The following is a 27,300-nucleotide window of genomic DNA, read 5'->3' as shown; positions in this document are numbered from 1 at the left end:
GAAAACGTGTATTTGTCCTAAAAACTAAATGTCCTGGGACAAATAAGTAAAAAGACAGAACATTGCATTTGACACCGCAGATTAGAGTGAGAAAGCTAATCAGTGAGTGCCACATCTCAATCAACTGGGATTTCTGGCTCCTTTTTCTTGTTGTCTCTTTGTCTACATGTTTGTTAAGCTGCTCAGTTCGTTAAGCTGTCCTTTGCAGAAGTGCTATTCCAACAGAAAGAGGAATTTAACTAATTTTGCCGGAGAGATAATAGTAATCTTATTGAGTGCTTTGATGAACGCCCAAATAACTAAATGTATCGGTCTGACATGGCCTAGCGTGGAACCCACCGGTGGTGTATTTCCCCCCTTGGCTTCCGCGTGTCATACATTTCTAGTAAACGGTGAGCACCAACCTGCACCGAATGCGAAAAAGAAGCTCTTGTCGGGGTTTTCCTCTAGCAGCGTCTTGACCCTCTTCCCCATCCGCTCATTCCTCTTGTAGATGAGTTCCTGTCGAAAGTAGCTGTCTATTTCCTGGGCGGTCACCTGCTCGCTGGGTGGCAGCGTCACATTGTTGAAGTTAGGGACCTGGAGGGTGCAGGGGTGACGGTTCAGTCAGAGGGAGAGGAGATTTTTCCAGAGCTTTCTTTTTCGATGTACACAAAGTAAAAGACATTCTAAAAACACAATGAAATGTGTATTTGAACCAACCACAGTGAACTGGGATTGTTTGGTGGAAGAAGAGAAAACATAATAGAGACAAAGACATGGTAAGGATAAATGGAAGGACAGAATAAGTTAATTGGCAATATGACAGAGGAGAAGGGAGAAAGGATGGCGCAGGACGGGGTGAGGGGGGATGAAAGGTCGGTCAGAGGGTTAGGGGTTAAGGTATAAGGTCAAGGGTCATGTCACTGGGACACTCCAACAGGTCAAAGGGTCATAATGACGCTTTGCCTATTAACTAGTTTGAAAGTAGTTAAAGTCCACCGCTATATAAGATCAGATGAGGTAAGAGACGATGAGACTGACCTGTGAGGTGTCATGATTGAAGATGATGGAGTTGAGATCTCCACAGTTGTAGTGCCTGATGAGGTCCTCGGTGGTGTACGGGACCTGCAGGCTTCCTGCCCTTAAAGACTCCTGCTGTAACAACGTCTGGTTCAGGGCAAAGATCACCTAGAATGAGACAAGGGCATTTAGTTATGGATTGATTGAGTTTTTTAGTTAAGTTGTATACGTATTAAATAGCAATTAAATGTATGTTTGAAATTATGAGGAAAGGATTAATAATGCACAACTTTGCTCACGACCATCTCTTTCACCTGTAAAAACAGTTATAGATATGTTTACTCCAGTTAATAAACTTAAATGAGTTTAAAATGCTTTAAAAACTTAAGTAGTGTAAACTATTCAGGGGAAGTAATGATACTCATGTGCTGGCACAGAACGGGGATTTGTAGATAGAAGATGCAACAGTAACTGTAGATAAAGTAATACAAAATTTCAATTGAAGAATTAGAGCATGTGATACCACCTCTGTTACAGTTGATCATGAATGCAAAGCTATCCAAACAACAGTCTCCAGTCATGTATTAACCTCTGGGGACCAGGAATGTCTGTTCAACATGTAATCACAATCCATGGAACAGTAATTGAGTAATTGGACCAATGTGGTTTGAGTCAACTGACCAACAACAACATCGCTCCACATAAGGCCATAATTTACACATAGATCTCGAAAATATATTCTTGTTACACCTTGAGTGACACAAACCTTGATGTGATCTAAAACCCGAACGGATAGCTAACTTAGTAAAATACTTTGATTTATTCAACTGCACAGCAAAGGAGACAGTTTGAGTTTTCCACGCCTCACCCCTCTGTGCTCCGCTGCAGAGACTCAACTATTGTGTGAGCGTGAAATCGGCCAGTGTTTGGTGAGAGTGCCCTGGTGTGCCTATGATCAGTACCGCGAGGACACACAAATGCATGCATGCACACAAACACACACACACACACTGTGGAAGTCCCAGGGTCCGCACACAGAAGACTGAGATGGACACACAAAGAAACCACCGCCACTCACCTCAGCACAAGCTCTCCCTATGATCTCCCCGGCGTACACACACACACACACACACACACACACGCACGCACGCATGCACGCACGCACGCACGCACACCTTTCACCCTGCAGGCCATTGATCTCACGCTCCATAGAAGAGCAAAGTTTGTATGGCTTATTTGTATCTCAATGGGAGCAATCAGTCAAAGTGAGGATGTGTTTCATCGGCCGTGGAACTGCGTAAATGTGCATACAGTATGTTTTTACACTTCAGTGTGCGTGCACTTTCAGATCTTTGTCGAATGGATTGTGTATTGATATGCATACCCGTACGCCGACCGGGGCCAACCCAAGCGGCTGTTTTTTTTAGTTTTTTTGTTTTGTTCGTGTTCGGCTTTCTAAGGTGCTCTGATGACACTCTTCTCTGTCGGCCCGGCCCATTGTGGGAGCCCTCGGTGCTGCAGAGGAGAGGAGGAGATGAGGGCAGCCCGGAGCAGATGCCTTCTTGTCCCGGGACAAAGAACCCCTCCGTCACCCTCTCTTCTCGTTTCCCCTGCGCTCCTTCCAGCTTTCATCGGCCGCGCATCAAAGTAGCGCTCTGCATATGAAAAGGGCCCCGTCTTTATGCCGCGCAAATTAGCCTATCGCGCCCCTCCCCGACTCATTTCACAAAAAACACCCTCACATCTGTGCCACGTCAGTGAAGGAAGGCCCTCATCTGCAAGGTCTCCCTTTTTTTCCCAGCTCTCTCCTCTCCTCTTTCTCCGCTCGCCGTGCCTTTCAGCCCCTTAAATTATGGCTGTTGAGGGAGGAGGACAGGGGGGGGGGTGGGGTGGGGGTGGGAGGGGGGGGGGGGGGGGGGATCAGTCATAGCCAGTTAAAAAGAAAGAGGAAGAAAGAGAAAGAAAGAAGAGGGAGGTTAAGGGATGGAAAGAGATAGCCGCGGAAAGAAAACACAAGCGAGAAAGTGAGAGAGGATACGGAGAAACGAAGAGAAAGGAAACCTCCATGAATGATTTCTTTCTTTCCACTGGGATCCTCCTCTTCTGTTAGTGCACTGTGGGTCAGTGGGTACACTTTCCCACTCGGCTCCTTTCATCAGGTTCCCCTGGTTTTTCTTCCCCTCAAGCACCCCCCCCCACCCCGTCCCCTCCAGCACGCACACACAGACACACCCCTTGCTGATATCAAAGCAGGCAGAGCCAATGAAAGTCAATAATTGTCCTTTGTCATGGAAATGCCCCCCCCCCCCCTTGTTGAGATGGAGTAGGGTGGCTGTGTCCATCCAGAGCAAACAGCATCACAGTCAGATTCCCACATGTGGAGATTTGAAATGTGTTCGGCTCTCGCTCCACAGTTGGTTGTCTTCATTTCAGATTTGCAAGAGAAGTGGCGAGTGGGGGAAACATCACCGAGGGGGAGGATTTCATAGTTGCCGTCATGAAATAGTTGATCACCTTCCAAAAATCATTAGCCTGTTGAGAACAGTAATATCACTTCCTCAACCACTATCCCCCAGCTGCACGCACTAGGGCCTAATATCTATTTGCATGATCCGATGTGTGACTACACACAAGAAGCAGACTGAACACAACCACCTGCACCATACAACTACATCAGGGATACAGCACAACCAGTGGCAGCGCTGTCCCTTTTTATCTGAAAGTCAGTATGGAAACATGTAAAAAAGGGGACAGGGGGGGGGACTAAGGAGAGCATATCAATGTCGAGCTGGCAACCCAGTTGAGGTTTGAAGGGTAATATATACGAGGGACAAAATGTGCACTTTTTGAACGGTTGTTTCGGTTGTCATTCATCCCAACTCGCTTGCCTTTAAACCCGACTGCACTGTCGAGCAGAAGGACCGCTTTTAACAGCAGGACGGGATCACGGCACCACAGCCCGCACCGGCTGCTTTCATGCTACCGCAGGTCCCACCCCCCCCCCCCGGTATATTCTAACACCGCCGCCTCAGTCAGCACAACCATAACAAGGCGAGAGAAGGCAACGTAACGTATTCAGTCTGTCAGCAGCAGAGCCTGTGTATGAATGTGTGTGTAAGCTGTTGGTGAGGTCCTGTCACCGTGTGACTCTGGTGCAATGACAACAGCTTATAAACCCAGAGATAAACTCCTTGTGTGGAAAAGCCTCCGGCTAATTGATGTTTTTCCGATTGTAAGTGTTGGCAAAGGAGATGGCGGAAAATTAACTGAATTTCCAATTGAACTTCGATACGAAACTAAAGAGAAGCAGGTGTGAGCCTTCAGCTATCAGTGTGTGTCCTCGTGTCGTGTCCACGTCTGTGTGTGTTTGCGAGCAGAGGAGTTTCCAGACTAGCATGTCTGCACTGTGTTGACCAACCATCTTTTTGTTGACCCCCCACCCACACACACACCCACACACACACACACACACAGATATAAATGAAGACTTCCAACAGCTCCTCTGTTTCCTCCCCGACTCCCTGAAGTCATCGGAGCAGTACGACTCTCCCCCTCTCCGTCATACACATTGCACACACATAGAAGGGTGAGGCTGTGAGGGAGGGAGGTGAGGGCTGTTGATGCTGTTGAAAAACAACAACAGCTGATCCCAAGGAGAGGACAGACCAGAGATAATGGGAGAAATGAACTCTGAGTGTTGATGCTATCAGAGATGGAGTGCACGAGGGTAGAGGGAAACAGAGATCTGAGGTTCTTTATGAGTGTTGTTATCCGCAGATGTTAGTCGGTGCAGTCGGCCTTACAGCAAGACCCATCAGAAGCACAGCAGCACTGTCAGGTCGCCCCACATTTAGACACCAACACCTGGTTATTTTTTACTGTGTTTTTTTTTAACTGCAGGATGTGACTTGTCCATTTTTTCTCTTTAACAGCCATGGTGGGGCTGAGGGACGGATTTAAGCGGCAGATTTTAGGTTTCATGTAACAGACCCAAAATATTAAGAAGCATATATGACTGTTATAGGAATTTTAGACCGTTTTTAAAGGTCTCAAATAGATGGGAAAAAAGGGGGGAAAAAGTCATAAATTGGCAAAATTCCGATCAACATAAGCAACAATACACTAAAATAGAAGATTTACCAAAATTACCAATCTGGCATTTAATACCAATTTGCAGTACTTGACCGTCTTCATTGGTGCTATTGAGTGGTGTTTTTAAACATTTAGAAAGGGTTGCTATTACATTGGGTCAGAATTGTAAACCAGTGTAACTGTGTGAAGCAGCCATCCTCTGAGAGAGTTTCCAGTCACCTATGAAAGCCCAAGAGGTGACAATGCAAAACACTCCGGTATAACTGACGTGTTAGCACGGTTTTCTTTTTTTTTTCTTCAGGAAATTATGGAAAATGTTGCTTATCGAGGGCTTGGGAATAAAGATACACTTGAAAAATAAACTTATTTGTAAGTGTGTATATACGTTTAAAGGAAATGACTGTCGTGATTGCTAATGGGTGCTGCAGCTGCAACAAATGGTCCCAGCCTCATTCAACAGGTATTCACTGAGACTCCACATTCACACACCCACACACACACACACACACACACACACACACACACACACACACACACACACACAGACACACACATCTGCACATGCATTAATCTTTCAGCACTGCACAAGTGAGCTTTCACTTTCTGGCTGAAACCCCACCATTTAAACACACACACACACACCTGTCACTTTAAGTTATTTGAATTGTTTTTACATCCTCTAACCTTCCTCATCTACTTCATTTTCGTCCACGCTCGCCCTCGTTTCTCCTCAAGTCCTTTCAATTTCCCGCATGAGCATATTTTCTGTTACTTTTCTCCCCCCTGGGCTACACCTCCGCGCTCTCTCCCGTCCATTCATCCTGCCATCATTTCATTCCTCCCTTCTTCTCCTCTTTGATCATGTACATTCCCTCCCACCCTCTCCTCATATGCCTCCTTCCACCCATCTCTCCCTCCCGTTCTTTCTCCTTTGATCCTATACATCCCCTCTATCAGCCAGGTCTTTAAAGATTTGACCCCCGCATTCCTCAGGTCACACATGACCTCTTTGCTCCATGTGTATGTATGTGTATATCTCCTTGCTTCCAAGTGTGTATACACCTGTGCAAGATTAGGGCATTTTTCTGTGTATTTGTATGTACATGTATGTGCTGGTCGTTGTATAGTCGGGCATGTGTGTGTGTGTGTGTGTGTGTGTGTGTGTGTGTGTGTGTGTGTGTGTGTGTGTGTGTGTGTGTGTGTGTGTGTGTGTGTGTGTGTGTGTGTGTGTATGTGTGTTTTAAATGCTTCATCATTGTGGATTACCGCAGCTGAGGGGCTCAAAGCAGACCTTTGAGGATGGCTTATTCATTCTCAAATATGAGACAAAAGAAATGAAATGAGGGGCCTTTCGACACAGGAGAGAAAGAGGATGGAGAGAGAAAAGACAAAATAAAGATATGATGATTTCATTGCCAAACCCCACAGAGAAAGTGGTCAAGCGTACATTTTTAAAGATATTGATGACTGAAAATTGTAAACCCCCTTTTTCTGAAAGGAAAATCCACCAGCATAATTGAAGTATATCATATTCCATTTGATCTTGAACATTTCAATCGATGAATGTTGCCAAGAGCAACATTCTGCAGAGCCAGTGTGCACAAGTGAAAGTTTCTTTCTCCTAAAAGTTCATGAGAAATTTCTTTCTCTTCATGATATCACTCAAAGAAGGGTTTTTCTCAAATGGAGCACGTATTTTAGCTCTGCAATGGTTACAGCTTATGATCATTTTCATTGACTCAATTTATTTATAAATCCCTAACAGAAAAAAAGTGTCAACCAACATGAACAAAGAAACATTATTTTTACTTGAAAATGATTTCAGCACCCATGCCATGAAATGGCAGAGGAGTCATTGTTTAATGTGTCCTGTTTGAGTCTGTTCTTCCATGCCATGTAACACCATGTCTCTTTGAGGTCTGTAAAGTTATTTATTTTAGCAGTTGTTGTTCATTAAAAATATGATAGTAAATGATGTGGTTCCAAGCATATAGATATATTAGTGTTTATTATTCCACACTATTGGTCAACAATTAAAACGTCACCTTGTATATCAAAACATGTTTTCTCTTTTACATCTGTATTTCTGTATAATACATTTCATTTAAACTTTATATCTGCTAAGTGTATATCTGTCCCAGTGTACAGTGCCAAAATAAATAAATACTGAATGGGAGGGGGGCTCCCCTAAAATTTGATCTGAGAAGATCAAACTAATGGCCAGCACACACACCACATGTAAATGTAGCAGTGATTACAGGTATTCTCTTGCTTTGTGTGTGTTCCCTGTTTTCTCTCTGTATCTTTGTCCAATACCTCTCTCTCTCTCTCTCTCTCTCTCTCTCTCTGTAAAAACATTGTGGGGTACGTTTAGCTTGGTGCCCGGACACAGCCAAATATTTAGGCTGTCACAAAGAATCAGCCTCAAACCTAATGGCTGAAGTTCTGTGTGCGCGTGTGTGTGCGTGTGTGTGTACTGGGGATTGTGGTGATTGAAATGTCAACTTCTCCCACTCCCTATACTCTATCCCGCTTCAATACACGCCAAACAAGCTGTGTGTGAGTTCCGATCCTTAGACACACCCATGCCGTAATACATGTGTACACATCCATCATATTAAACCTTCAATATGACGGATTGTATGACAATCGAAATAAATACTAAATATCCAACAATTCTGGTAGTTGGTGGATAGATTCAGCTAACTGAATGTTACTTACTGATTAGTCGGTGATATGAACACAGTCTGACACCACTCTCAAACGACCCAACGTCGCTGTCTTCCTGTAGGCCCCGCCTCCTTTCTCTCTCTCATACACACACGCACACACGTCGGCCTCTCGGCCCGTCACTCCACCGAGGAACAACACGAGCGCCTTGAAAACACAGCGAGCCTCAAGGAAAACAGCCATCAATCTCTATGACTTGTCTGTCGACCGAATGGAACGCTGTTAATCTTTAAATCGGCGCGAGTCAAGAACAACACCGGTTCAACGCCGGGATTCAAACCAACGCAGCTGCGAGCACTTAGCGCGGATTCACACTGACCATCCGAGGGCTGCCATTGCGTGAGGGCTTCCACGCAAGCAATCAGAATCGGAAGCCACGTATTGCCACATAAGTTACGTGTAGAGGAATTTGACTTGGTGAATTGGTGCAATATAAGAATAAAATGGCGAGAGCCTACGTACAAAATGTATCGTCAACTGCAAACTGCTCTTCAGTGTCACTCCATAAGCAGCACGTTCATATTCGTACTCAATGAATGGAAATCTGGGGTTTTCTCTTTGTATGGCGCACAAAGTAAATATTTGAGGCTCTATTTCAATCCCTCAGCTGTCAATCTCCGGCAGTGAAACAGAATCAGGTAATCCTTACTTTTGGCAGTTCTTGCTTGCTTCATATTTCAGGAGAGCACAAATACACACACACACACACACTTATACATAGCTTCTGCTGAGGTCAGACAGTTTGACCTTTTCGAGACTCTAAAGGTCACTAATGGACTTCCTACACTGATCGCTCCATTAGAACGGTCACATAAACAGCATTGCTTAAACCACATCAAGCTCAATGGAGGGAAACAGTTAATTTATACAATTTTAATCCTTACATGTGTGTGAATGTTGAGGCCAGAAGCTTAGTATAATTTTGGGAATCTTTCTGTTTTGAAAATATATCAACGAGTGAAAAGCCCCGTTGGACTAACTCAGAGAGGTACATGTAACTTTTTATACAAACACTGGGATTGACCGGCGACGGCATGTTTCCAGTGGGCAGATGGCTGCTTGTGATTGGAGGAGAGTGTTACCTTAGAGTCCAGTGGAGCCCGTGTGGGTTAGAGCGGGGCGGTTTGTTAAGCTTAAAGAGGTTAACGTTTTGCAGACATAAGGTTTTTTACAGGGCACTGGCAGTTTGAAATGTCATAATTTGTCTTAAATTGATTTGTCTAAGATTTAGTTCAACGGAGAAGTCACACTCATTGCAACGAGCTGTTGAGATAGAAGGATTACCGTTTATTTGAAGATCTGTCTTTAAATAAAACCTTCACGAGACACGAGCATTTGGGCTCAGGACGACGAGGGGAATTGTTGTTTGGATAGAACATGTTCCCAGCAACTGGACAACAAACACAGGCCTCTTTGCCAGACATAAATTACTAACTTTTGACTCTGAAAAAGGAAGATAGAGAGAGGAATAAAAAAAAAGAAAATCAAAAACATAGCATTCCAATTTGTTAAACCACTGGCTCGGACTCAGCACCAAAGCGCTGCTGGCAAACCACATGGAAGGAGCCACGCGCACGCACCAACACACAGCCATGCGTGCTCACATTAATATGCATGTAAACACTTTCCGTCAGCTTGCATCAATTCCCCTCTTCTTAGCAAAAAACACATCTTCAAAGCACATCGCCAGAGACCTTTAACACCAGTGCAAATCTGTAACCTCACACATGCAGTATGAGTCAATGTCATGGAAAATAGGGCTTTTTATCCAAACCATCTGAGAAATGCATCTATTTATTGTGGCGAAAGGCCGATCAATAGTGGAGACAGAAGGATTGAGAAAGATAAACGGAAGGGCGAAAAACAACATTTAGAGACAGACAGTGGGAGGATACAGAAAAGAGAGTGATGAAGAGACGTAGGTGGAAGAACAGAAACGGAGAGAGAGAGAGAGACAGAAGAAAGGGAGAGGTGGTTGTTGTTTTGCAGACGTCTGTCACGGCCCAAAGCCTCAGAACCACAGACGTATAAATCTGAAAATCCTCCAAACATCCTAAATATGATGTTCAGTTTTTAGAAAAGTGTCCCTTTCATTCACTGAGGATGGGACACAAATAAACATGCTCCTGTCACGTGGGACTATGACCAAAATAACAACAATGGTACAAGAGCAGGAAAAAAAGCTGTGGGAGGAGAGACGGGTGACAGACAAACACATAGAGACACTGGAGCAGAGAGAGGTTTATGTTTGACTTCATTTTGGTTGTGTAGCTGCAAACGACTCTTCAGAATCACACTAGGAACCTGTAGTGTGGCTAGTGACGCATGCCCAGCAACACTTCATTCATCATATGTGACCATGAAGCAATTCATTGACTGATTGACCTGGTCTCTAAAATAAATCTAAAATCTTCTGACAGTCCCTTAAGAAGTGTTCAACCTCATTTAACCCACTGAAAACACAAAGATATCTAATTCGTAATGATACAAATCATCATTAAAGGACAAAAATAACTAAACCCAATTCCGTTGCAAGCAGCTATGGTGCAAGGGCTTTTAGCTTAAATCACATGATCACATTAGTTATTATTTCCTCTGGGAACCACGAATGTCTCTACAAAATGCCACAGCAATGTATCCCATAGCTGTCTGGACATTTCCACTGCACCTTGTCCCCCTGAAGGTGGTCCCACGTGAAAAGTCAGGGGTTCACAGAAGTCAGATAGATTCCTCCCCTGGGGGCCATGGATGTCTGTATCAGACGTTAAAGTTTTGATATTTCTATAACACACCAACACTTCCCCCCCCTAGAGCCCCGCTGCTGGAAAAGTTTGCATTTCAAGAAAGTACTTTTACGTACGTTTGTATAGTAACCGAAACAGAGAAGGCAGACACACACGGTGAAAAAGAGTGGGGAAATGAGGTGGGAGGCCAAACAGTGGCGTTGCTGTTAAGCTCTCACAGGTTTTATGACCTCAGCCGCAGCTCAGACAAACCCCCAAAACATAAACAGTGTTTGGTTAGCAACAACCCTGAAAACCTTCATCCACAGCGTGGAACTGTCTCTGGGTGGTGGGAGGAATCCGACACACATGTTTTTGCGTGTGTAGGTCTGATGTGTGTGGACGCTGGCACAAACACCTCAAAACACGTGTGCATATAATAGCTTGCATACAACCTCTGATCTAGATGTTCTCTGTGCATCAGGTGCTAAAACGGTCTTTGATGCCAGCCATGGTATCACTGCTGTTTTTAATGTTTAAAATAGCATTCATATATTAATTAATGTAACAGTAATTCAACACATTTGATACATGCCCTAGTGGGGAGCATGGAAGAATAATATAGAAGTCAGAAAAACGATCTGCAACTTGCTTCAACGGAAAGTCGTCAGATAAAAACACAACCAAAAACTGCAGGTTTACACAACGTCCTTTTCGCTCCTTTAAGGGTGCATAAGAAGTCCGAGCGGTGGACCATCACATTTCCAGTTGTGTTCAGACCAATATCTTTCAGCAAAGAAGCAACAACTATCAATCAAAATCTATGTTTTACCGGAATAATGTTATGTGGATGCTTTAACTGCAGGCCGTTTGAACTGGGAACATTGAACCAGTTTTCATTTTTTTGCAATGTAGATCATGTGATATTAAGACCTGCCGTTAAACCCACTGTTGTTTTGCAAAGTGGCAAAATGACGGCCCATGAAGCGTCTGGAATAATAATGAGAAGTTCAGTACGCTTCACAAGACCCTCAAATGAAATAAAAACATGGACTGACAACATCTAAGATGCTCAAGGCATCATAGTTGTGGATATTCCTGATACCTGATATCTGCTTCTGTATCTTCCTGGTTGGTCACCTTTGTGATGCATGAACGTTCGGATTGGTTGGGGCTCTAACAAATTATTCAACAACCTGTAATTATTAACACACAAAATTCTAACGCAACCGTCGCATGCGATGTCAGAGAGCAGCTTTGCAGTGCTGGTTGAAAAATTCACCTTTGAAAGGCACTCTTTCATCTTACTCCCAGCACATGGGAAGAAGTGAGACATTGTCTAGACACATGCTTATTTGAGTCTGGTCAAATCATCTGTGGAGAAGGCTCACAAATGTGCTGGTGCTCACCTGTGAAATTCCACTAAAGCCACTAAAATGTTATGTACTGCAGCCAGAAAGACCCAAGTAGATATATGGTGGTTCATAAACCGACTTCTGAATGTTTCAGATGTTAAAAATGTTTCTCTATGCATTTGAAATCACTACAGTTTATATTGATCTGTATCACTTGGTTCAAGGTTTGGTTGGTATAATCATTCTGGGTCTAACTATGAAATAAAATAACCACTTTATTGCAAAAAAGATTCCTTTCTCCTTCTTGAAGTCACAAAAAAAAATATCTAACTCCAATTCACTGCTGGACGAAACCTTTCCACAGGTTCCAGGTGACAGTCGGCGAGGAAGCAGAAACTATTAATCCTCTGCTCTGGAGCATGTGGACAGCTTTGGCCTCGTGTTGCTGGGCTGAAGTCCAGCCAGGTTTGGCTCATTTCTACAGGCACTGATTTATTGCACACCAGCACCAAACCGGGTCAGTACTGGAAAGCCAGAAGTGTACAAGTTGCAATTTATGCAACATAATGTTAAACCGTGAGAGCTAAACGCATTCACATTTTTGTAGAAACAATATCAAGCTACGGAAAGATTTTTTTAAATTTCTACTTAAGTTGGACATCAATTAAAATGCAATAGAAAATCCCAAACCCTTTTCAGGTGTATCTCGTTTATCAATGGAATTAAAGTGCCGACATCACATTAGGTTTAGGTGGCCTGCTGCATTTCTTTTTCGGGTTAAAGGGAAATTAGGTTTTGGGTTCCCTTATCGCTGTCACGCAAGGTGGGATTGCAGAAATGTGGTGCTTATGCTATTGTATGTTGATTCCACATATTACTGCCACTGTTAATATCCCACCAATACGATATTGATTCATGACTCCCTCACACAAAGAGTAAGTCCATAGTAAATGCGTTGTGTGTTAAAGCAACTACTGAAAGCTATTATTCAATGCTGACACTATTTAAATGTTTGATTAAAAAGTGAAAGTTTAAACCCCAGGAAACCGATAAATCAATGTAAATTCTGCAAAATAATTATGAATTATGCAAAAAAGTAATTTTCTCCAGTAATGTGAAAATAATGACTTTTCTAGACAGGATGCTTCATAAATGTTCTGAATGACAGATTAACTGATCTCTGCAGTGTTTGGATGTAAAAAAAGGCCTCTGCATACCTGATAAAAACGTTTTTTAAACAACTTGAGTATTTTGATAACGTAACATTATGCAATTTAATTTAATTTTTCAATACAAATATATTTATTCCTTTAATTTAGATCGGTCACATGCTAATTCACTACTGATTTTCTGGTCATAGCTTAGTAATAACAATGACCCTAAGGCCACATTCAGGGAAGCAAATATTTTAGCTTACAGAACAATAGAAGGAGTGATTGCCGCCAAGCAAATTGAGATTAGCATATTAATGACTCTAATTGCCCTACGTATAACTTACATTTACTTCTAATGAGGGGTGGTTGCTTTTAGTCAGTGTTAAGTACATTTGTAGATGCTGAGCTTTTCTTACTTAAATTAAGGTGGAAGAGACACACTGCAACACTCACAAACGAGTGTCCCTGCCTCTGTAAAACTCATTGTTTCAGTAAACGAAAACAGCGAAAACAAATCAGTTTGTAAATTCATCTGTTATTACGTTCAGACCTATCTCCAATTGTTGCATTTGAGTTATTGCACGTTCATCTTTTGAGTAGATCCAATCATTGATTAATTAATTGTAGTGAACCTTGTCTAGCTATTTTAGCTTGGAGCAATTCAACCAACTAAAGTATAACCGGCCAGCTGTATCATTTACCGTCTTCAGAAACTGCAGGTGACTTATGATAAGCATTAAGAAACATACAATTTATTTTCCTGAGGTATCTGAGAAAATCATGGGTGTAGAGCAAAGCTTTCCTGAGCCAGTGTTAAGTCAGAGAGACAAGCTATTAAATCCCCATTTAAGCTGCAGAAGCCTGAATTACACCACCAGGAAGAGCCTGCAGCAGTCTCCAGAAGTCTGCCTCCACTGGAGAGTATTACTATATACAGTTTCAGAAACGCACAATCCTTTTCGGTTGGGTGTACAGGCACAGGAACGAAAAATAAAAATTGTGAAATGATTTTACGTCGATATGACAGCAGCAAAGAGATGGGATCTATTGAAGCCGTGCTGGTTTAAATGATCTTATATTCACAACAAACTCAATGGCATTAATCTCTATCAATAGCCCATAGAGCAAACAAACTCATGACCTTTGGGGCTTTTTTGTTCAATCCCTTTTCCTCGTGATCACCTGTTGACAAACCGTGTGCTTCCATTTGTGTCTATCAGGCCTTTTGGGGGTTTTGAAAGTGAGATGAGCTCAGTGTCTTTGTCTCCGGTGTATTGTATCCAGAGAGATTGACAGATAATGTCAGACATCTAATATGCGACTGTTTGGTCAACAGTGGGGAAGAAATAAAGCACCTCAGTGCCACATGAAACCAGGGACCTGATGTTAGATGTGAGGAAATGTTGGACCATAGAATGTGTATGTGCACACACAAATGCTCATTCTTGCAAAAACACGAACTTTTGCATGAATGCACAGAAACACAGATGTGCGCACAGACGCAAACAATAATAAACGGATACAAGCAATTAAATGATCAAATACACACTGGGCAAACAGACAGCACTCTGCAACTGAGCTAGGAAAGTTTACTCCTTTTGATCAGTAAAGGGAACAAAGAAAAAAAAAAGTGCAATATTATTGAGAATATATGGGAAAAAAGCAATTATTTGTGTAACAACATTTTTAACTTTAATCTGATTAACTGCTATTTTCAGTTTTTTGACAAGACATTGGATGTGTGCTATTAATATCTTATATGATGACATTTATTTGGAGTAACTTTCATTGGTTACTTAAAAATGTCCACGTCATTCATCATTTGTCTGAATAACAAATGAATATTTCTCAAGCCAAAACATAACCTAATGAGCATAATATAGTCCAGCCCAGGTTAAGATTTATTGCATTTTTTTTGGCTTTGTCTACCCATGTGAGCGCATGTATACATTTCATCGCTGCACGCCCCTTTGCTCCGGTGATCCCTAAATCAATTGCTTCTTCTCAAGTGCTGCCAGGGTATTGCTGGTCTACACCGTCATCACGCCGGCACGTGTTCTCTCTTCCTCTCCATTAAACGCGCTCAAACACCCATTTGCTTTCACGCCATGGATTAGACAAGAAGATTGATACCACTGAAACTACTGTTTAGCTCTGAATACCTATGAAGGTGTAACTAGGGAGACAGTTAGCTTCCCCGCTTCCCACTCCTCCCCCTCCTCCTCCTCCTCCTCCTCTTCATGCCCATTTTGCTGTCTAATCTTGTTACAGAAGGGATTGAGACAGTATTTCCCTCAGTGGCCGCTCGCCCAAAGCGGTTGCCCACGCCGGCCTGGAAAATAAGGACAGCCATTGTGCCGTCTAGGAAGTCAAGCGTGTATGCTTAACCAAGACACTTAGCCGCCTTAGCCATCGGGACCCCGCAGGACACGGGAGTTTTTGGATGCTTACACTTTGTGACACAGTCGGTCCTGTCCAAGGAGTTGATGTACAGAGTGAGCTGCCTGCTCTCCTGTGACCTCTCAGACCGGATTCATGGTACTAAACATTTTCTCACAAATCTGCTGATTCAAGAGGAAACTTGGATTTCTTTCATTTAAAATGTACACCCGCAAACCAAAGAGCTCTGCTTTTTTGCTCTAACTGAGAACAGACTTCCATTCCTTGTGTTCAACCCATATCACTAGACCAAGGGGTCAAGATGATCTGCTAATGTTAAACCTTTAACCGCCAAATGTTGAAAGGTGCGATGAAAGGAGATGTGAAATGATGAAATGTGTTTATTACAGCAACATTTAATTAAACAAGGTGGGGTTTTCAATAACTGGGTAATTTACAGACAGACATGATAATTGGGTTAATGGGAGGTTAAAGAAGTGGGCTTTTTTTGCATTACATAAGACCTTGCCTCTTGAAGCCTGTGGCAGCAAATCCAGAGCCCTGAGGTGGAAGGGAGGGGAAACATCACAACCAAAGTCGAAAGGCTGTCAAACAAGGTTAATGTCATGATACCTTTAATGGAGATGGAGTCACGCCTTCCTTCCTTAATGGCTCTTCTACTGATCTCAGTCTGCATCTTAACTCTCCCTGTTCCAGTCCCTCCTCGGCATGAATGAACCGAATGGGCTTCAAACATTCCTTCCCTGTTCTCATGGACGTACACTGAGACCCGCATTCATCACCTTTCCATGCACCATTACTCCCAGTGATGGGAGGAAAGAAACAACACTTTCATTAGCAGGTCCGCTCCACTGAGGTGTGCAATGTCCCGCGGGTTTCCAACAACAGTGACAGAGAAAGCCGGCCTTCATACGACCATTGTTGTCCTCAACAAGCTCACTTAGTGTAATGGGCAAGGCTGAGCCTGCTCTTCAAAAGACGAGGGGCACCGGGCAAGAATAAGAGCAGTCATGCTTAGCCAGATTAGGGATCTGAGTATAGAAAGCATAATTCATTGTGGTTTGAAAAATAATGAGCTCAATGGCAAAAACGGACACATCCCTTAAAAGATGAAAAAACTGCATCCTATTTATGAACAATAAGCTTGCTTATTGCCTGTCGATTTAAGGAGGTTACAACATATAACAATATTTGAATCGCTGTGAAGATGAACATAATACAAAATTTCATAAAACATAATTTTTTTAAAGAAGATTCCAGTTACATCTTACACCAAAGGCCAAATGTTATACAAGTATTATGTATTTTTTCCCATCATCAATTTTAGCAACAAGATGAAGGCTCAACTCTGCTCACCAATTTCTCAAATGCTGCTGTGAGATCCAAAAAGTGCCGCCCATGAGCCAGATGATGGTGTCACACAAACTCCTAAACTATTCAAACTTTGCTTTGGGTGTAATATGAAGCCTATTGTCACCTCAAACTTCTTCAGAACCTGCCTGCAAAATGACTCATGAACGGCCCCCACTATTCTCTGCTGTGAAAATCATACTTGAATCCATTCACCCGATCAGGTGAACACGGACTTTAGGAGAGGCAGGCAAGCAGCGAAATGGGCCCGATACCTAAACATGAAACGTTACATTTTCCATTTTCCTTTCCGCTTTCCTCTAAAGTCTGTTTCGTGCCAGATGTAAACGGCCAGTGAAAACATTTTCGGAGACTATTAGAGACCCTGGATATGGTTCTCTAGTTGTAGCCTCATTAAACAGTATTCTCAGTCAATAATGGCGTCTGAGGAGGCAACATCGTTTCACCGAGAGTGCATCTCACTCACCACGCTCTATCTGGACATTTTACACTTGAGTTGAGCCAAAAGGCTTTGAACGAGAACTGTGAAAGACAACGTTGATTGAAATATCAGGCGGGCTGCTTTAAGCCAGCCCCGGGTTAAAAGGCGTCCATCAAGCTGCTGGTGATTGGAACGAAACCAAGTGTGGAAATTATGAAGTGCCAAGCTGTGTGCTGTGCTGGTGCAGTGTCGGGGTGGGTCGTTTCTGGGACACTAGAATCCATTGTTGAGCCCTCTGGAAACTGTGATGAGGTTTCTCTCTGTTTATAGACCTGTTGACAAAACCCAATTTCTGTCACCGGATTTCTTCCTGTGATATCCGTTGAAAAAATCCCCCGCGTTTAACCGCCACAACGGTTTGTCAATGTCTTCCAAGAGACGAGTTTGATGTTTGATGGCCTTCTACCTCAGGATACTGCCTCGTCCGCGGGCTCTCTACGTGCGCCATGGCTGATGGAGGCCTCCTCAAAACTACTCGCTGGGGCTCACTCCAGCTGCAGAATCTCCAGATCTGTGATTGGCTGCTTGTGTTTTCTCCAACAGCTGTCTGATACTGGTGGAGATTATACCAACCTTCTGCTCAACAAGATCGGATCTACTCTTACAAGGTTCATTTATTTGTCATTGGAAAATACAAGTTTGCACTTGTGATGAAATGCTCCAGACAGTAAATACAATGATTTCTCTATATATGAGATAATGAGATATTAATCGAAACACTGCAATTTCACAGGAGCAGTCTCCGATTTAGTATCTAGACATAGCGAAAAACACCAGAATGCAATTTGTACCCGAGTGTGTAGCCCACAGAGTGAAGTCGAATAGCTACAATGGGGATTACGTGGATGGCTGGAAACTGACACTGGACCACAAATTCCAACACGTGCCACAGGTAGCTATGGCGAGGGTACAATTAGCATAAATCCGGCTTTAAAAGACACCAACAAAGAAAGCGTGATGCCAACCGACAGTCCGACACGTTCTATAACGACACCCCCTGCATCAGCCCATTTAAAAAACTTTTTTTGCACAGCTATCGAAATAGGTTTAAGTACGACGATCTCATTCAGAAGACCTGTGCTGCATTAAAATAACACAAGAAAGTGTTGCACCTAATGTGCCATAATTGAGTGTGAGACGGCCTGAGCACCCGTGTGAGAGTGCTCCCTCGGCAGAAACGTGTGTGTGTTTGGTGAATTGCATCATGCCATCCGAGACAGTCAGAGAATATGAACCCGCACTCCTTACTCTGTGTGTTTACCATGACATAAACATTGCCCCGTTCTTCATCTGCGGCTCGAGAAAATGCAAATAAAAGTGCAGCCGGGAGGTTTTTTGGCCGAGACTCTGTCTGAGGGGCCGGCAAGGCCTGCTTTAAAATAACAACACTTAAAGCTTCTGGGTGTCGGAGTAAGTGGTCAAGTGTAATCCCCTTAGCTCCTGACCAGCATTAGCAGAAATTCCTCAATAATGCGCAACATGATTTCATAGTGACTGCTGCCTTTCAGAAATGTTTGTAATACTGAAAGGGTGAGTGAGGGTTTGTCTCAGACAGACAGGCAGACCAGCGGACTTAAGTGGGCGGGTTCCTTTTTTTCTGGAAATTTCAGACTTGAGTCATTAGGATCCATTTTTTTTTAATAACAAAGAACGCGGCGGAGCACGTCTGAATGTTTGTACAGCTGATTACTGAAACCACACTTTTCTCCACTGGACTACGCTACGGCATAGAGACCCAAGGCTAAAGGCCTATGATATAAGAACACAGAATGAATGTCAATCTGTGCATCTTTCGTAGTTTCGGTTGAGTTGAGTTGATTGAAAATAAATGTAAAAAGTGTTAAGGGCGGACACAGCATCACAGCATCTTCTCACATTTCTCCAATTACTATGATCAAAATCAGCCAATGCCAGGTGCCAATCCAAAATCAATTACCCCCACCTCCCCCAAACTAAAATATGTTAACTTCTCTGTGTGGAAAGGATGAAGATATGTGCTGGCTAATGTGACGATGTAGCTACACAAAAAAATAATAATAATAAATATTCATTATAGCCTGGGCTATTATGAAACCAATATAGTTCATTCATAGCAGGGACCTGATGGCACAACTGCTGCACTACATCGAAAAACCGTGCAGGAGGAAAAACCTTTTAATTGATAGGATTGCAGATAAGAAAAGGGAGACAACTGGACTAGACAGCATGAATATGGAGGTTGTAAAAGCAGAGGGCAATTGCTATAAAACTTTGAGTATCCTTTCCCCTGACATGAAATGAAAGGAAACAAACGTCCACATCCTTTTGTAACATAATTAAATTGTTGAACAGTAACTCCTGTGTTCTAAAGTCTTTCGAAGCCATTTTGTCCAGCATTGAAAAAAAATATTTTTGCATCTCACAGGGAAGAACTCTGGATCCACTTTTTGGAGAAAAAAAAGCACCATACTTCTAGTATGAAACACTGATTGGTATGATCATTTTCAAGTGAGCACTGATCATGTGGTGGCTTTATGTCTACTTATGCATGAGATAATGGAAACTGTTCTTTGTAGAGCTTATTTTGCCTGGAATATGCTGCCCACCCACCGACATCAAAAGTTAGGGATGAAAAGTCGGTTTAAAGCATTTCTACGCTGATGGTAAAAAAAAAAAAAAATTTAAAAAAAGAATTTAAAAAAGCACAGCGCAGCAGCCAGTACAGTTTCAGACTCACCTGGGAGAAGTTGAGCCCGTTGAGTGGATGGCACTGCTCCTCCACCTTCTCGACAGCCCCCGTCCTCTTTCTCATCCTCTCCGCCTCCTGGGCCAGGTACAGGTCCAGCACCGGCACCCCGCGTGTCTTAATGTCTGCCTCGGTTAAGGAATTCACCATCAGCATCACCCAAACGGGCCGCTTCCTCTCCCAGTTGCCGGCGATGGCGTTGAAGAGGTAATCGGCGTAGAGCCCCTTCCCTCTCTGATCCGGGGTCATCCACGAGGGCATCATGAGTTTTACATACTCAAGGTGTCTCTTGAGTCTCCGGTAGATGTCTCTGGGCAGGACATCCTGCAGGTTCTCGCCCCGAGGGAGCAGCTGGCAGCTGGTCAGTGCGGAGATGGTGTACGGGTCCGTCAGGTCCAGCTCAAAGTAAACGATGTTGCTCTCCTGGAAGGCCTGCTTGGAGTTCTCGGGAATGAAGTCCCAAACGCGTGTGTAGGGAACGTGGATTGTACCGTAGAAATATGAGGGCGGGTCGCGATTGATTGTCCACAGGAAGGAGTTCAGGTCAGTTTGCTGGGGGGGGAAGATGAGAAGCAACAATCAGATTATATGCTGATTAATGTCTTCATAGAGGGCAAAAATATGTTCTATTTAACCAAGGAGTTGCCTTCAAAATGCTTGTTTTAGACTTTTTTTAAAGGAATTATTTGTGTTAAACCTACACCAAGAAGTGTGACACTGTACCTAAATCAAAGAGTTAATTTAATTGCAAATGAATCTGATCTTGACACTGGATAGTGACTCCAGCTCTTTCGTACAATTGACTCTGTAGGAGTTGAATCAACTTTTTGCAGTGTGAGGAGTTCTCAATACTGAAAGCTGAATAGGGAAGGATTTATTATCAAAAATGTTTCATTCTAGATGTAAATATTCATATAAGTCACAACCAAGTGGCTACCATTTATAGAGGAGAGAAAAATCAAGAAACGAGAGCGGAATCCACAAAAAAGGAGCGACACTGGGTTTTATACTCAAGTTGCTTCGGGCCGTTCACTTTACAGGAACCAACACTTTGCCTGTCTGGCACCATCCGGCAAACTTCTGTCTGTGAGGCTGTTTATTAGACGGACTGCTAACAGACTGATAATGACTTATTAACAGGCCACTTAGGACCCAGGTGCCAACAAACAATACACAAGTCAGTGAATGTCAGACTGTGAGCCTCGGCGTGTTTTTACCAACCAACTCACGCAGAGCGGATCTGACCTGAGACGCTCTGCGTGAGTTCAAAGAACATGAAGCAGTGATTGCAAGGTAATCATTAAAAGGGTTAGGGTTATTAATCTGAGCCATTTGTAGACAACACAAAAACAAAGAACGGAGTTAGTCTTCAAAGGAAGCCACTTCCCCCAAATACACACAGCCAAAGTGTGTAAAGACATGTCACTAAAATGCAATACACAAGAATCGTGCTGGAACCATTTAGCGTTTTACGATGGACATTGTGTTATCTTATCAATCACAACCAAATGCACTGAGACCAGCTATCATGATCAATTATCATTATATGACTCATTTTTTAGTTACTTTGGGTTTTGGATCGTTGTTCACGACTAAAACTATTTGAAGACAACATGTGGGAATGTGGGAGCTTTTGGTGGGAGTTATTATGCAGCCTTTTAACTTGTGACGGACTACAGCCAAACAACAAAATAATTTAAAAGATTTCCTTATTGATTTATGATTTGTATAATCATAAATCAATAAGGAAATCAGTCATTAGTTCTAGATCTGAGTAAAACACACGGGCTTCAGTGGACCAGGTTGATCTGACCATTTACTCTTCATCCCTGCAAAGTGGGAACCAGCTTCACAAGTGCGGGTGACTTAGACCTAGTGAATGCCACTGGACACGGAGACGTGGTTAAACAGTAGTATGTCCAAAATGATGGCTCCTTTACTGACACTTTAAACTTAGAACACCCGGTTGTTGTTTTTTGGAGGTGCGAGTCCCAGCTGATGACCTATCACATGCAGCTTTGAAATGACTTACTTTCTTGTTGAGCTCGCAGTTGTCGGAGTCCTTCAGCCTCCACTGGTCAGCGCGGACCAGCAGTATCACGCAGGACTGAATGAATGCGCACAAAGTGCCCCGCATCGTAGCTCCCTCCAAAGTGTGCGCTTCGCAAGCTTTTCCCCGGGCGGCGCGGAACGATGAAGCGGCGTCACCTACTTCCACAGCTGCGTGCGCCCGCGTAACGTGGACCGACGAGTATCCGACCAAACGCCGGACAGAGGCATGCTGTCCCGAGCCCCGGGCATGCACGCGCTGCTGCTGTTTCACGTGTGTTGGAGGGCGAGGGGGGGAGAGAGAGAGGGGGGGGGGGGGGGGGGGGGGAGAGAGAGGTGGTCACCGCAGAGTTTACGCAGGGGGTCACATTACCCTCTCACTGGAGCTCGGACTGGCCAAATCTACGCACTCCGGACTTCTTTTTTTTGCGCAATGTTTTGCAAAAACATCAACAAACAAAAGAGTTTGCGCGAGTTTTATTCAAAAGTCGGAAGGTTTCGAGTCACAATGAAACCGCGGTGCGACCGGCCACTGCTCCGGAAAGGAAAGCGTGAAGAACAAAGTTGATGAAGATGGACCTGGTGATGTGGACTTTAAAAGCCAAACTTCTCCAACACACATGCTCTGTCTGCCAGTCTGCCAGTACCCCCCCCCCCCCCTCTCTCTCTCTCTCTCTCTCCCTCCCATCCACCTCGTTCATGTCAATAAACAAGGCGTGACCATTACGACTTAAAATGTAAATGTTATTTTCATGAATAGACTGGAAAATAATATCCTTCACACCTGAAGGCCTTTATGTTATTTCCAGTTTCAGACCGGTGCGCTCTCCACACACAGGAGGATTTCGGGCTACCGAGGGTGCCAGTGGAGATCCCGTGGATAGATTATCGTGCCCTGGTGGTTGATGCCGGACAAACTGGAGGCATTTGCATGAGAAAAAGCCTCCTGGAATAACAGCGCTCCGCTGCGCGTTTCATCACAGCATCAGACACGGAGAGCACAGAGCAGCATCTTCTCGTGAAGATGAACAGACTCAACGTGGCTGCACATCGAGTAATATGTTTATAAGGAAGCACCCGGAGCCCTAACAGTTGCAAGGAGAAACATTATAGACTTTAAATTCGCAGATTTTCAAAAGGGAATAACGATACAGATGCATTTAGGCCACATTTCAAAATATCCATTTTGGGCAGATCTACAGAAGTCCACTTGCTATCAGGACCCATGACTTTAACGGGACCTTGCTCACGCTCCCTCTAGTGGACACACGTGTTCATTTACCAGTTTATTCTGTGTAGTTCATCTTTATGGCGGTAAAATCTCCGTTATGAGTCGGAATGTGTGACAATGAAGGAGAGAGATAAAGATCCGGATGTGGCTGGTTCGCCTCAGTTTCTCATTCAGTTTCACCTTTTTGACCTTTTTTTTCTATTATATTTCATTCCCTAACTGAAAAAAGGGTAACGAACACCTGCTCACAATAAATGTACATTTGTTGAATGAGATAACCTTAAAGAACTACAGAAAACAGGTTGTGTGAATTTGTGAACTGGGGATTCGAAGAAGCTGGCGTGCGAACTTAAAATAGAAGCGTGCAACTGCAAATGCATGACCCTATGTCAATTTTTCCAAACATGTTGTTTGCACAAATTCCTTCACAGCCTAATGTAATCTGTCCAAGATGCTGCCAGATCACAACAAAGGGCGAAAATGATATGATGACTGTGTGTGTGTGTGTGTCCGTGTGTGTGGGTCCGTGTGCGGGTCCGTGTGTGTGCTCATCTTTGTTGTGCATCCGTACAAAGGTGTAAAGAACACCTGCTGCTGCGTCCTCTTTAATGTTTGAAAAGGTGGAGAACGTGACATGTATAAAGGGACATCTGTGTGCAGCCACACGCATACACACACATTTGTCATTTCCAATACCACAAACCCCATAGAGACTTATAGAGATTATTCAATCAATATAGGACCTGTTAACTACTGTTAAGTGAAACACTATTTCAGCCCTTCGCTCATACTACATCTAGGATGAAGTCTGAGGTTTAAGAGCAAAGTGTTTGTATGACGTGGGAAGGGTGTTTGGGGGATTGAAAAAATGTGTTATTTTATCAATTTTGTTTCTATCATAGTAACTTAGTTTTGAAGGAAAAGTTAATTCAACTTTAGACATATTGTGCAAAGAATTAACAATTTTTTTTCAGACAATTGTAAAAAGTTCACTTCTTGCTCAATATGTTTAATAATGAATTAATGGATATCATTTTTGAATGAATTCAGTTTTTGTTTAACTCTTTACATACTGTGTAATAGGTAATTGAAGACACATCAAAAATATTTTAAAGAAGGAAACCGATCTGAGTGATCCATAACCAACAAACTCCAACATTTAATGTATTTGAATATATTATTTCTATTATTCTGTGAAAGGGGAGTTTGTTTGAAGCTTGTTATGGACTTCAGTTACCCTTGTCAACACTGATACAACGGCACATCAGTATATTTCCACTTTAAAGTGTTTGTGAAGATCAAACAGTGCTTGGGTCTACAGAGGGTTCCCGAGCAAACATCTGATTCTGCCTCTTTAGAGAGATCTTCAAAAGGATTTGACAATATGGAAATGACCACATGTTTTTTATTTTATAAAAAGTGGGAGGTGGATGTATTTGATCCAGTCATATGGCAATAGACTTAAACTATGGGATGATATTTTAAATATTGTATTTATAACACAACCCTCATATCTGTTGGGTTACGCTCCAAAGAAAAAATGGAAAAAACACAAATGACAATGAACAAAGGATGCATGTATGTGCGTATGCAAAAGTGCTTGCAGATTGTTTGTATTGTGCTTGCAGTATTTGTATGTCTGCATGGACACTTGGTTTACACACTCCTGATGTTCCTATAATGCCGAAAATGGATCAAAGAAGACACGACTGTCAGTAAGCCGACTCATGGACAGATGTACCCAGCAGTGTGAGCCTTCCAGTAAAAGCTCGAGCTCAAATGACTCAGTCTTACAGCAGATGGTCATTCATATTGACCATGGTCGACTCCCTTCACAACCCATTAAACTCTGATTGAAAAGACCTGGCACTAGAAAATTCTGTCCTGTAGGCATGCGTTAGTGTGCATGTCCAAGTCTCTCACTGTATTCACATACAACAGAAGGACTATGTGTCATTTTGCATGAGTGGAGGTCTGCGTTCTCTTGCTGCCCTTCTGTTTGTTATCTGAGGATTGTGCAGCAGCCTTTAACTAAACTTAGCCGTAGCTAGCTCAACCATACAACCAGCAGACAGTAGCTTAGCTCGGTGTTCAGACTGAGAGCAGAGATGGTTGTATAGAGACGTTTTGCATGGACTAAAAAAAACAAGATATGCTTTTTCCCTTTGGGCGTAGCAGGTTATTGTTTTTGCCTGCTCTTTAACGTACAGACAGACATTAGAGAGCTATATTTGTCCTCACCTGCAGAAATCGGTTTTCCTGTTCTGCCTCAGAGGCTTTACGAAAAGCTCACCGACAAAGTACATTATTACTTCAAAGATGTCAAGCACAGAAACCTCAGTGTCTTTGTCAAACATAAAAGCTACCTTGCGTAGATTGGGTAGTGGCCTCTAGACAAATCTTGATCTATCTAATCTCAGTAAACACTGACTTTCTTTTAATTTTCTGCATGGAGGTCTTTTAAATACTGATCCTGGGTTTACACAGTTATTTTAACGGAGTCATTCTCTAACAGAAAGAAGATTCGCCCTTTGAAAAGATAATCTGGCTTGCCCGCAGTAATGATCTAGATGGTGTTTTTATGGCTTTTACAGTAATCCCATCTATTCTGATCTATGACTTCCCAACGCAAGCAAGCAAGCCAGCCAGATAACTCACTCAGTTTTATACACTGACCTTCTAGTTTTAGCGGAGATATAAACCACATGATTGCTGTGTTTGATATTTGTAACACGTTCAATTATCCGCTTCTTGTAAACAGCCATAGTTTCAGGTTTTAAAAACAAACATGACATTAAATCCAAACGACACACAGACAGGGAAGGCAGGACTGTACGGTTGGTTGTGATGGAAGTGGTAAAATGATTGGGCCTTTAGTCACAGCATCAAAGGGAAAATGGTGTTCATGGTAAAAAACATTTACTGGAATCCGGGAATCCTGCCGGCTCGGTGGGCACACACACACACACACACATGCACACACACACACGCACACACACACACGCACACGCACGCACGCACACACCAGATTCAAAGGTCTGCTCTTGTTTACTTGATTACCAACCACCATTGTCCTGTTTCCCCTCTCTTTTCATAAGTGCATCTTTTCTAGGTGTTGTTGATTTGTTTCAAGGAAACTGCACATTATACCACTTCTACCAAAGCTAATGACAATGATAGTCAGAATTATCAAAATAATAATTTCAACAAAGAGCCGTAGATTGTTAGGACTATTTTAGAGTTGAAATAACTGGCAATAAGACGTAAATATGCCAAATATTGTATACCCATTTAAAACAAATTGCATTTAATTTGGTTCAGTTTCCAAAAATCTATCCTGCTATCCATTGCAAAGGACATAGCATAAACAACTGTTAAGTTGGAAACATCAATCCAAGTTTGTTCTCTCAGTAACTTTCTGCCACACCGCATCGTGATTAGTTGAACATTACACACAAATCACTAAAAGTGTGCAAAGTTGTGGATTTTCGAATCTGTTGTGTTGTAGTTTGGAGTTATTAGTACTTTGGGAATCAAATCACAGACCATGACAGTCTGTTTTCTTAAGTTAATGGAGTGAAGAGAATTGAAATTGAAATCTATCCCCTTGCTTTTCCAAAGATTGTCCCCAGTTGAGGTCAGAAGTTGATCTTGAGTTGTTAAATAATAATTATCTTTCCTGCTATTATCATTCCAACTCCGCCCTGGACTTCCAGACCTCTCCATGAAGACTCTCCTTCTCTCTCTGATGTGCAGTGTCCATGTTTATTCACATCATTAGGTTTTATGATGACATGCTTAAATTGATGTCTCGGTTATCTGTCACTGCCAGAAGCTCAAACGTGTTCAAAAGCAACATTTCTTTCCACTTTCAAAAAAAATAAAAATAGAGGTCAGCTTTTCTTATATTGATCCTGACTTGTAATTTTCCACGCTTGTCTCACTTTCGTTTCCTTGGCAATCGGTTCAAACATGCACCAATATCGA

At 42.8% G+C, this 27,300-nt stretch overlaps 1 protein-coding gene across 2 annotated transcripts in view; it reads right to left on the bottom strand.

The window, feature by feature from the left end:
* trabd2a (TraB domain containing 2A) overlaps positions 1-22,362 on the bottom strand; it is a 48,467-nt gene extending 26,105 nt beyond the window's left edge. For both annotated transcript variants that reach the window (XM_037485612.2, XM_037485613.2), the window contains exons 1-4: positions 22,066-22,362; positions 20,025-20,585; positions 1,024-1,170; positions 405-579 (exon numbers count right to left, since the gene is read on the bottom strand). In XM_037485612.2, coding sequence (XP_037341509.2) covers positions 405-579; positions 1,024-1,170; positions 20,025-20,585; positions 22,066-22,170 — 988 coding nt within the window. In that variant the 5' untranslated portion in view covers positions 22,171-22,362. The remainder of the gene's footprint in view (positions 1-404; positions 580-1,023; positions 1,171-20,024; positions 20,586-22,065) is intronic.
* Positions 22,363-27,300: the final 4,938 nt, after the last annotated feature.

The sequence above is a fragment of the Pungitius pungitius genome, chromosome 18 (genome assembly GCF_949316345.1).
Source record: "Pungitius pungitius chromosome 18, fPunPun2.1, whole genome shotgun sequence".
Taxonomy (NCBI): domain Eukaryota; kingdom Metazoa; phylum Chordata; class Actinopteri; order Perciformes; family Gasterosteidae; genus Pungitius; species Pungitius pungitius.
Note: the sequence above shows the minus strand (reverse complement) of the source record. Positions and strands in the feature narration are given on the sequence as shown.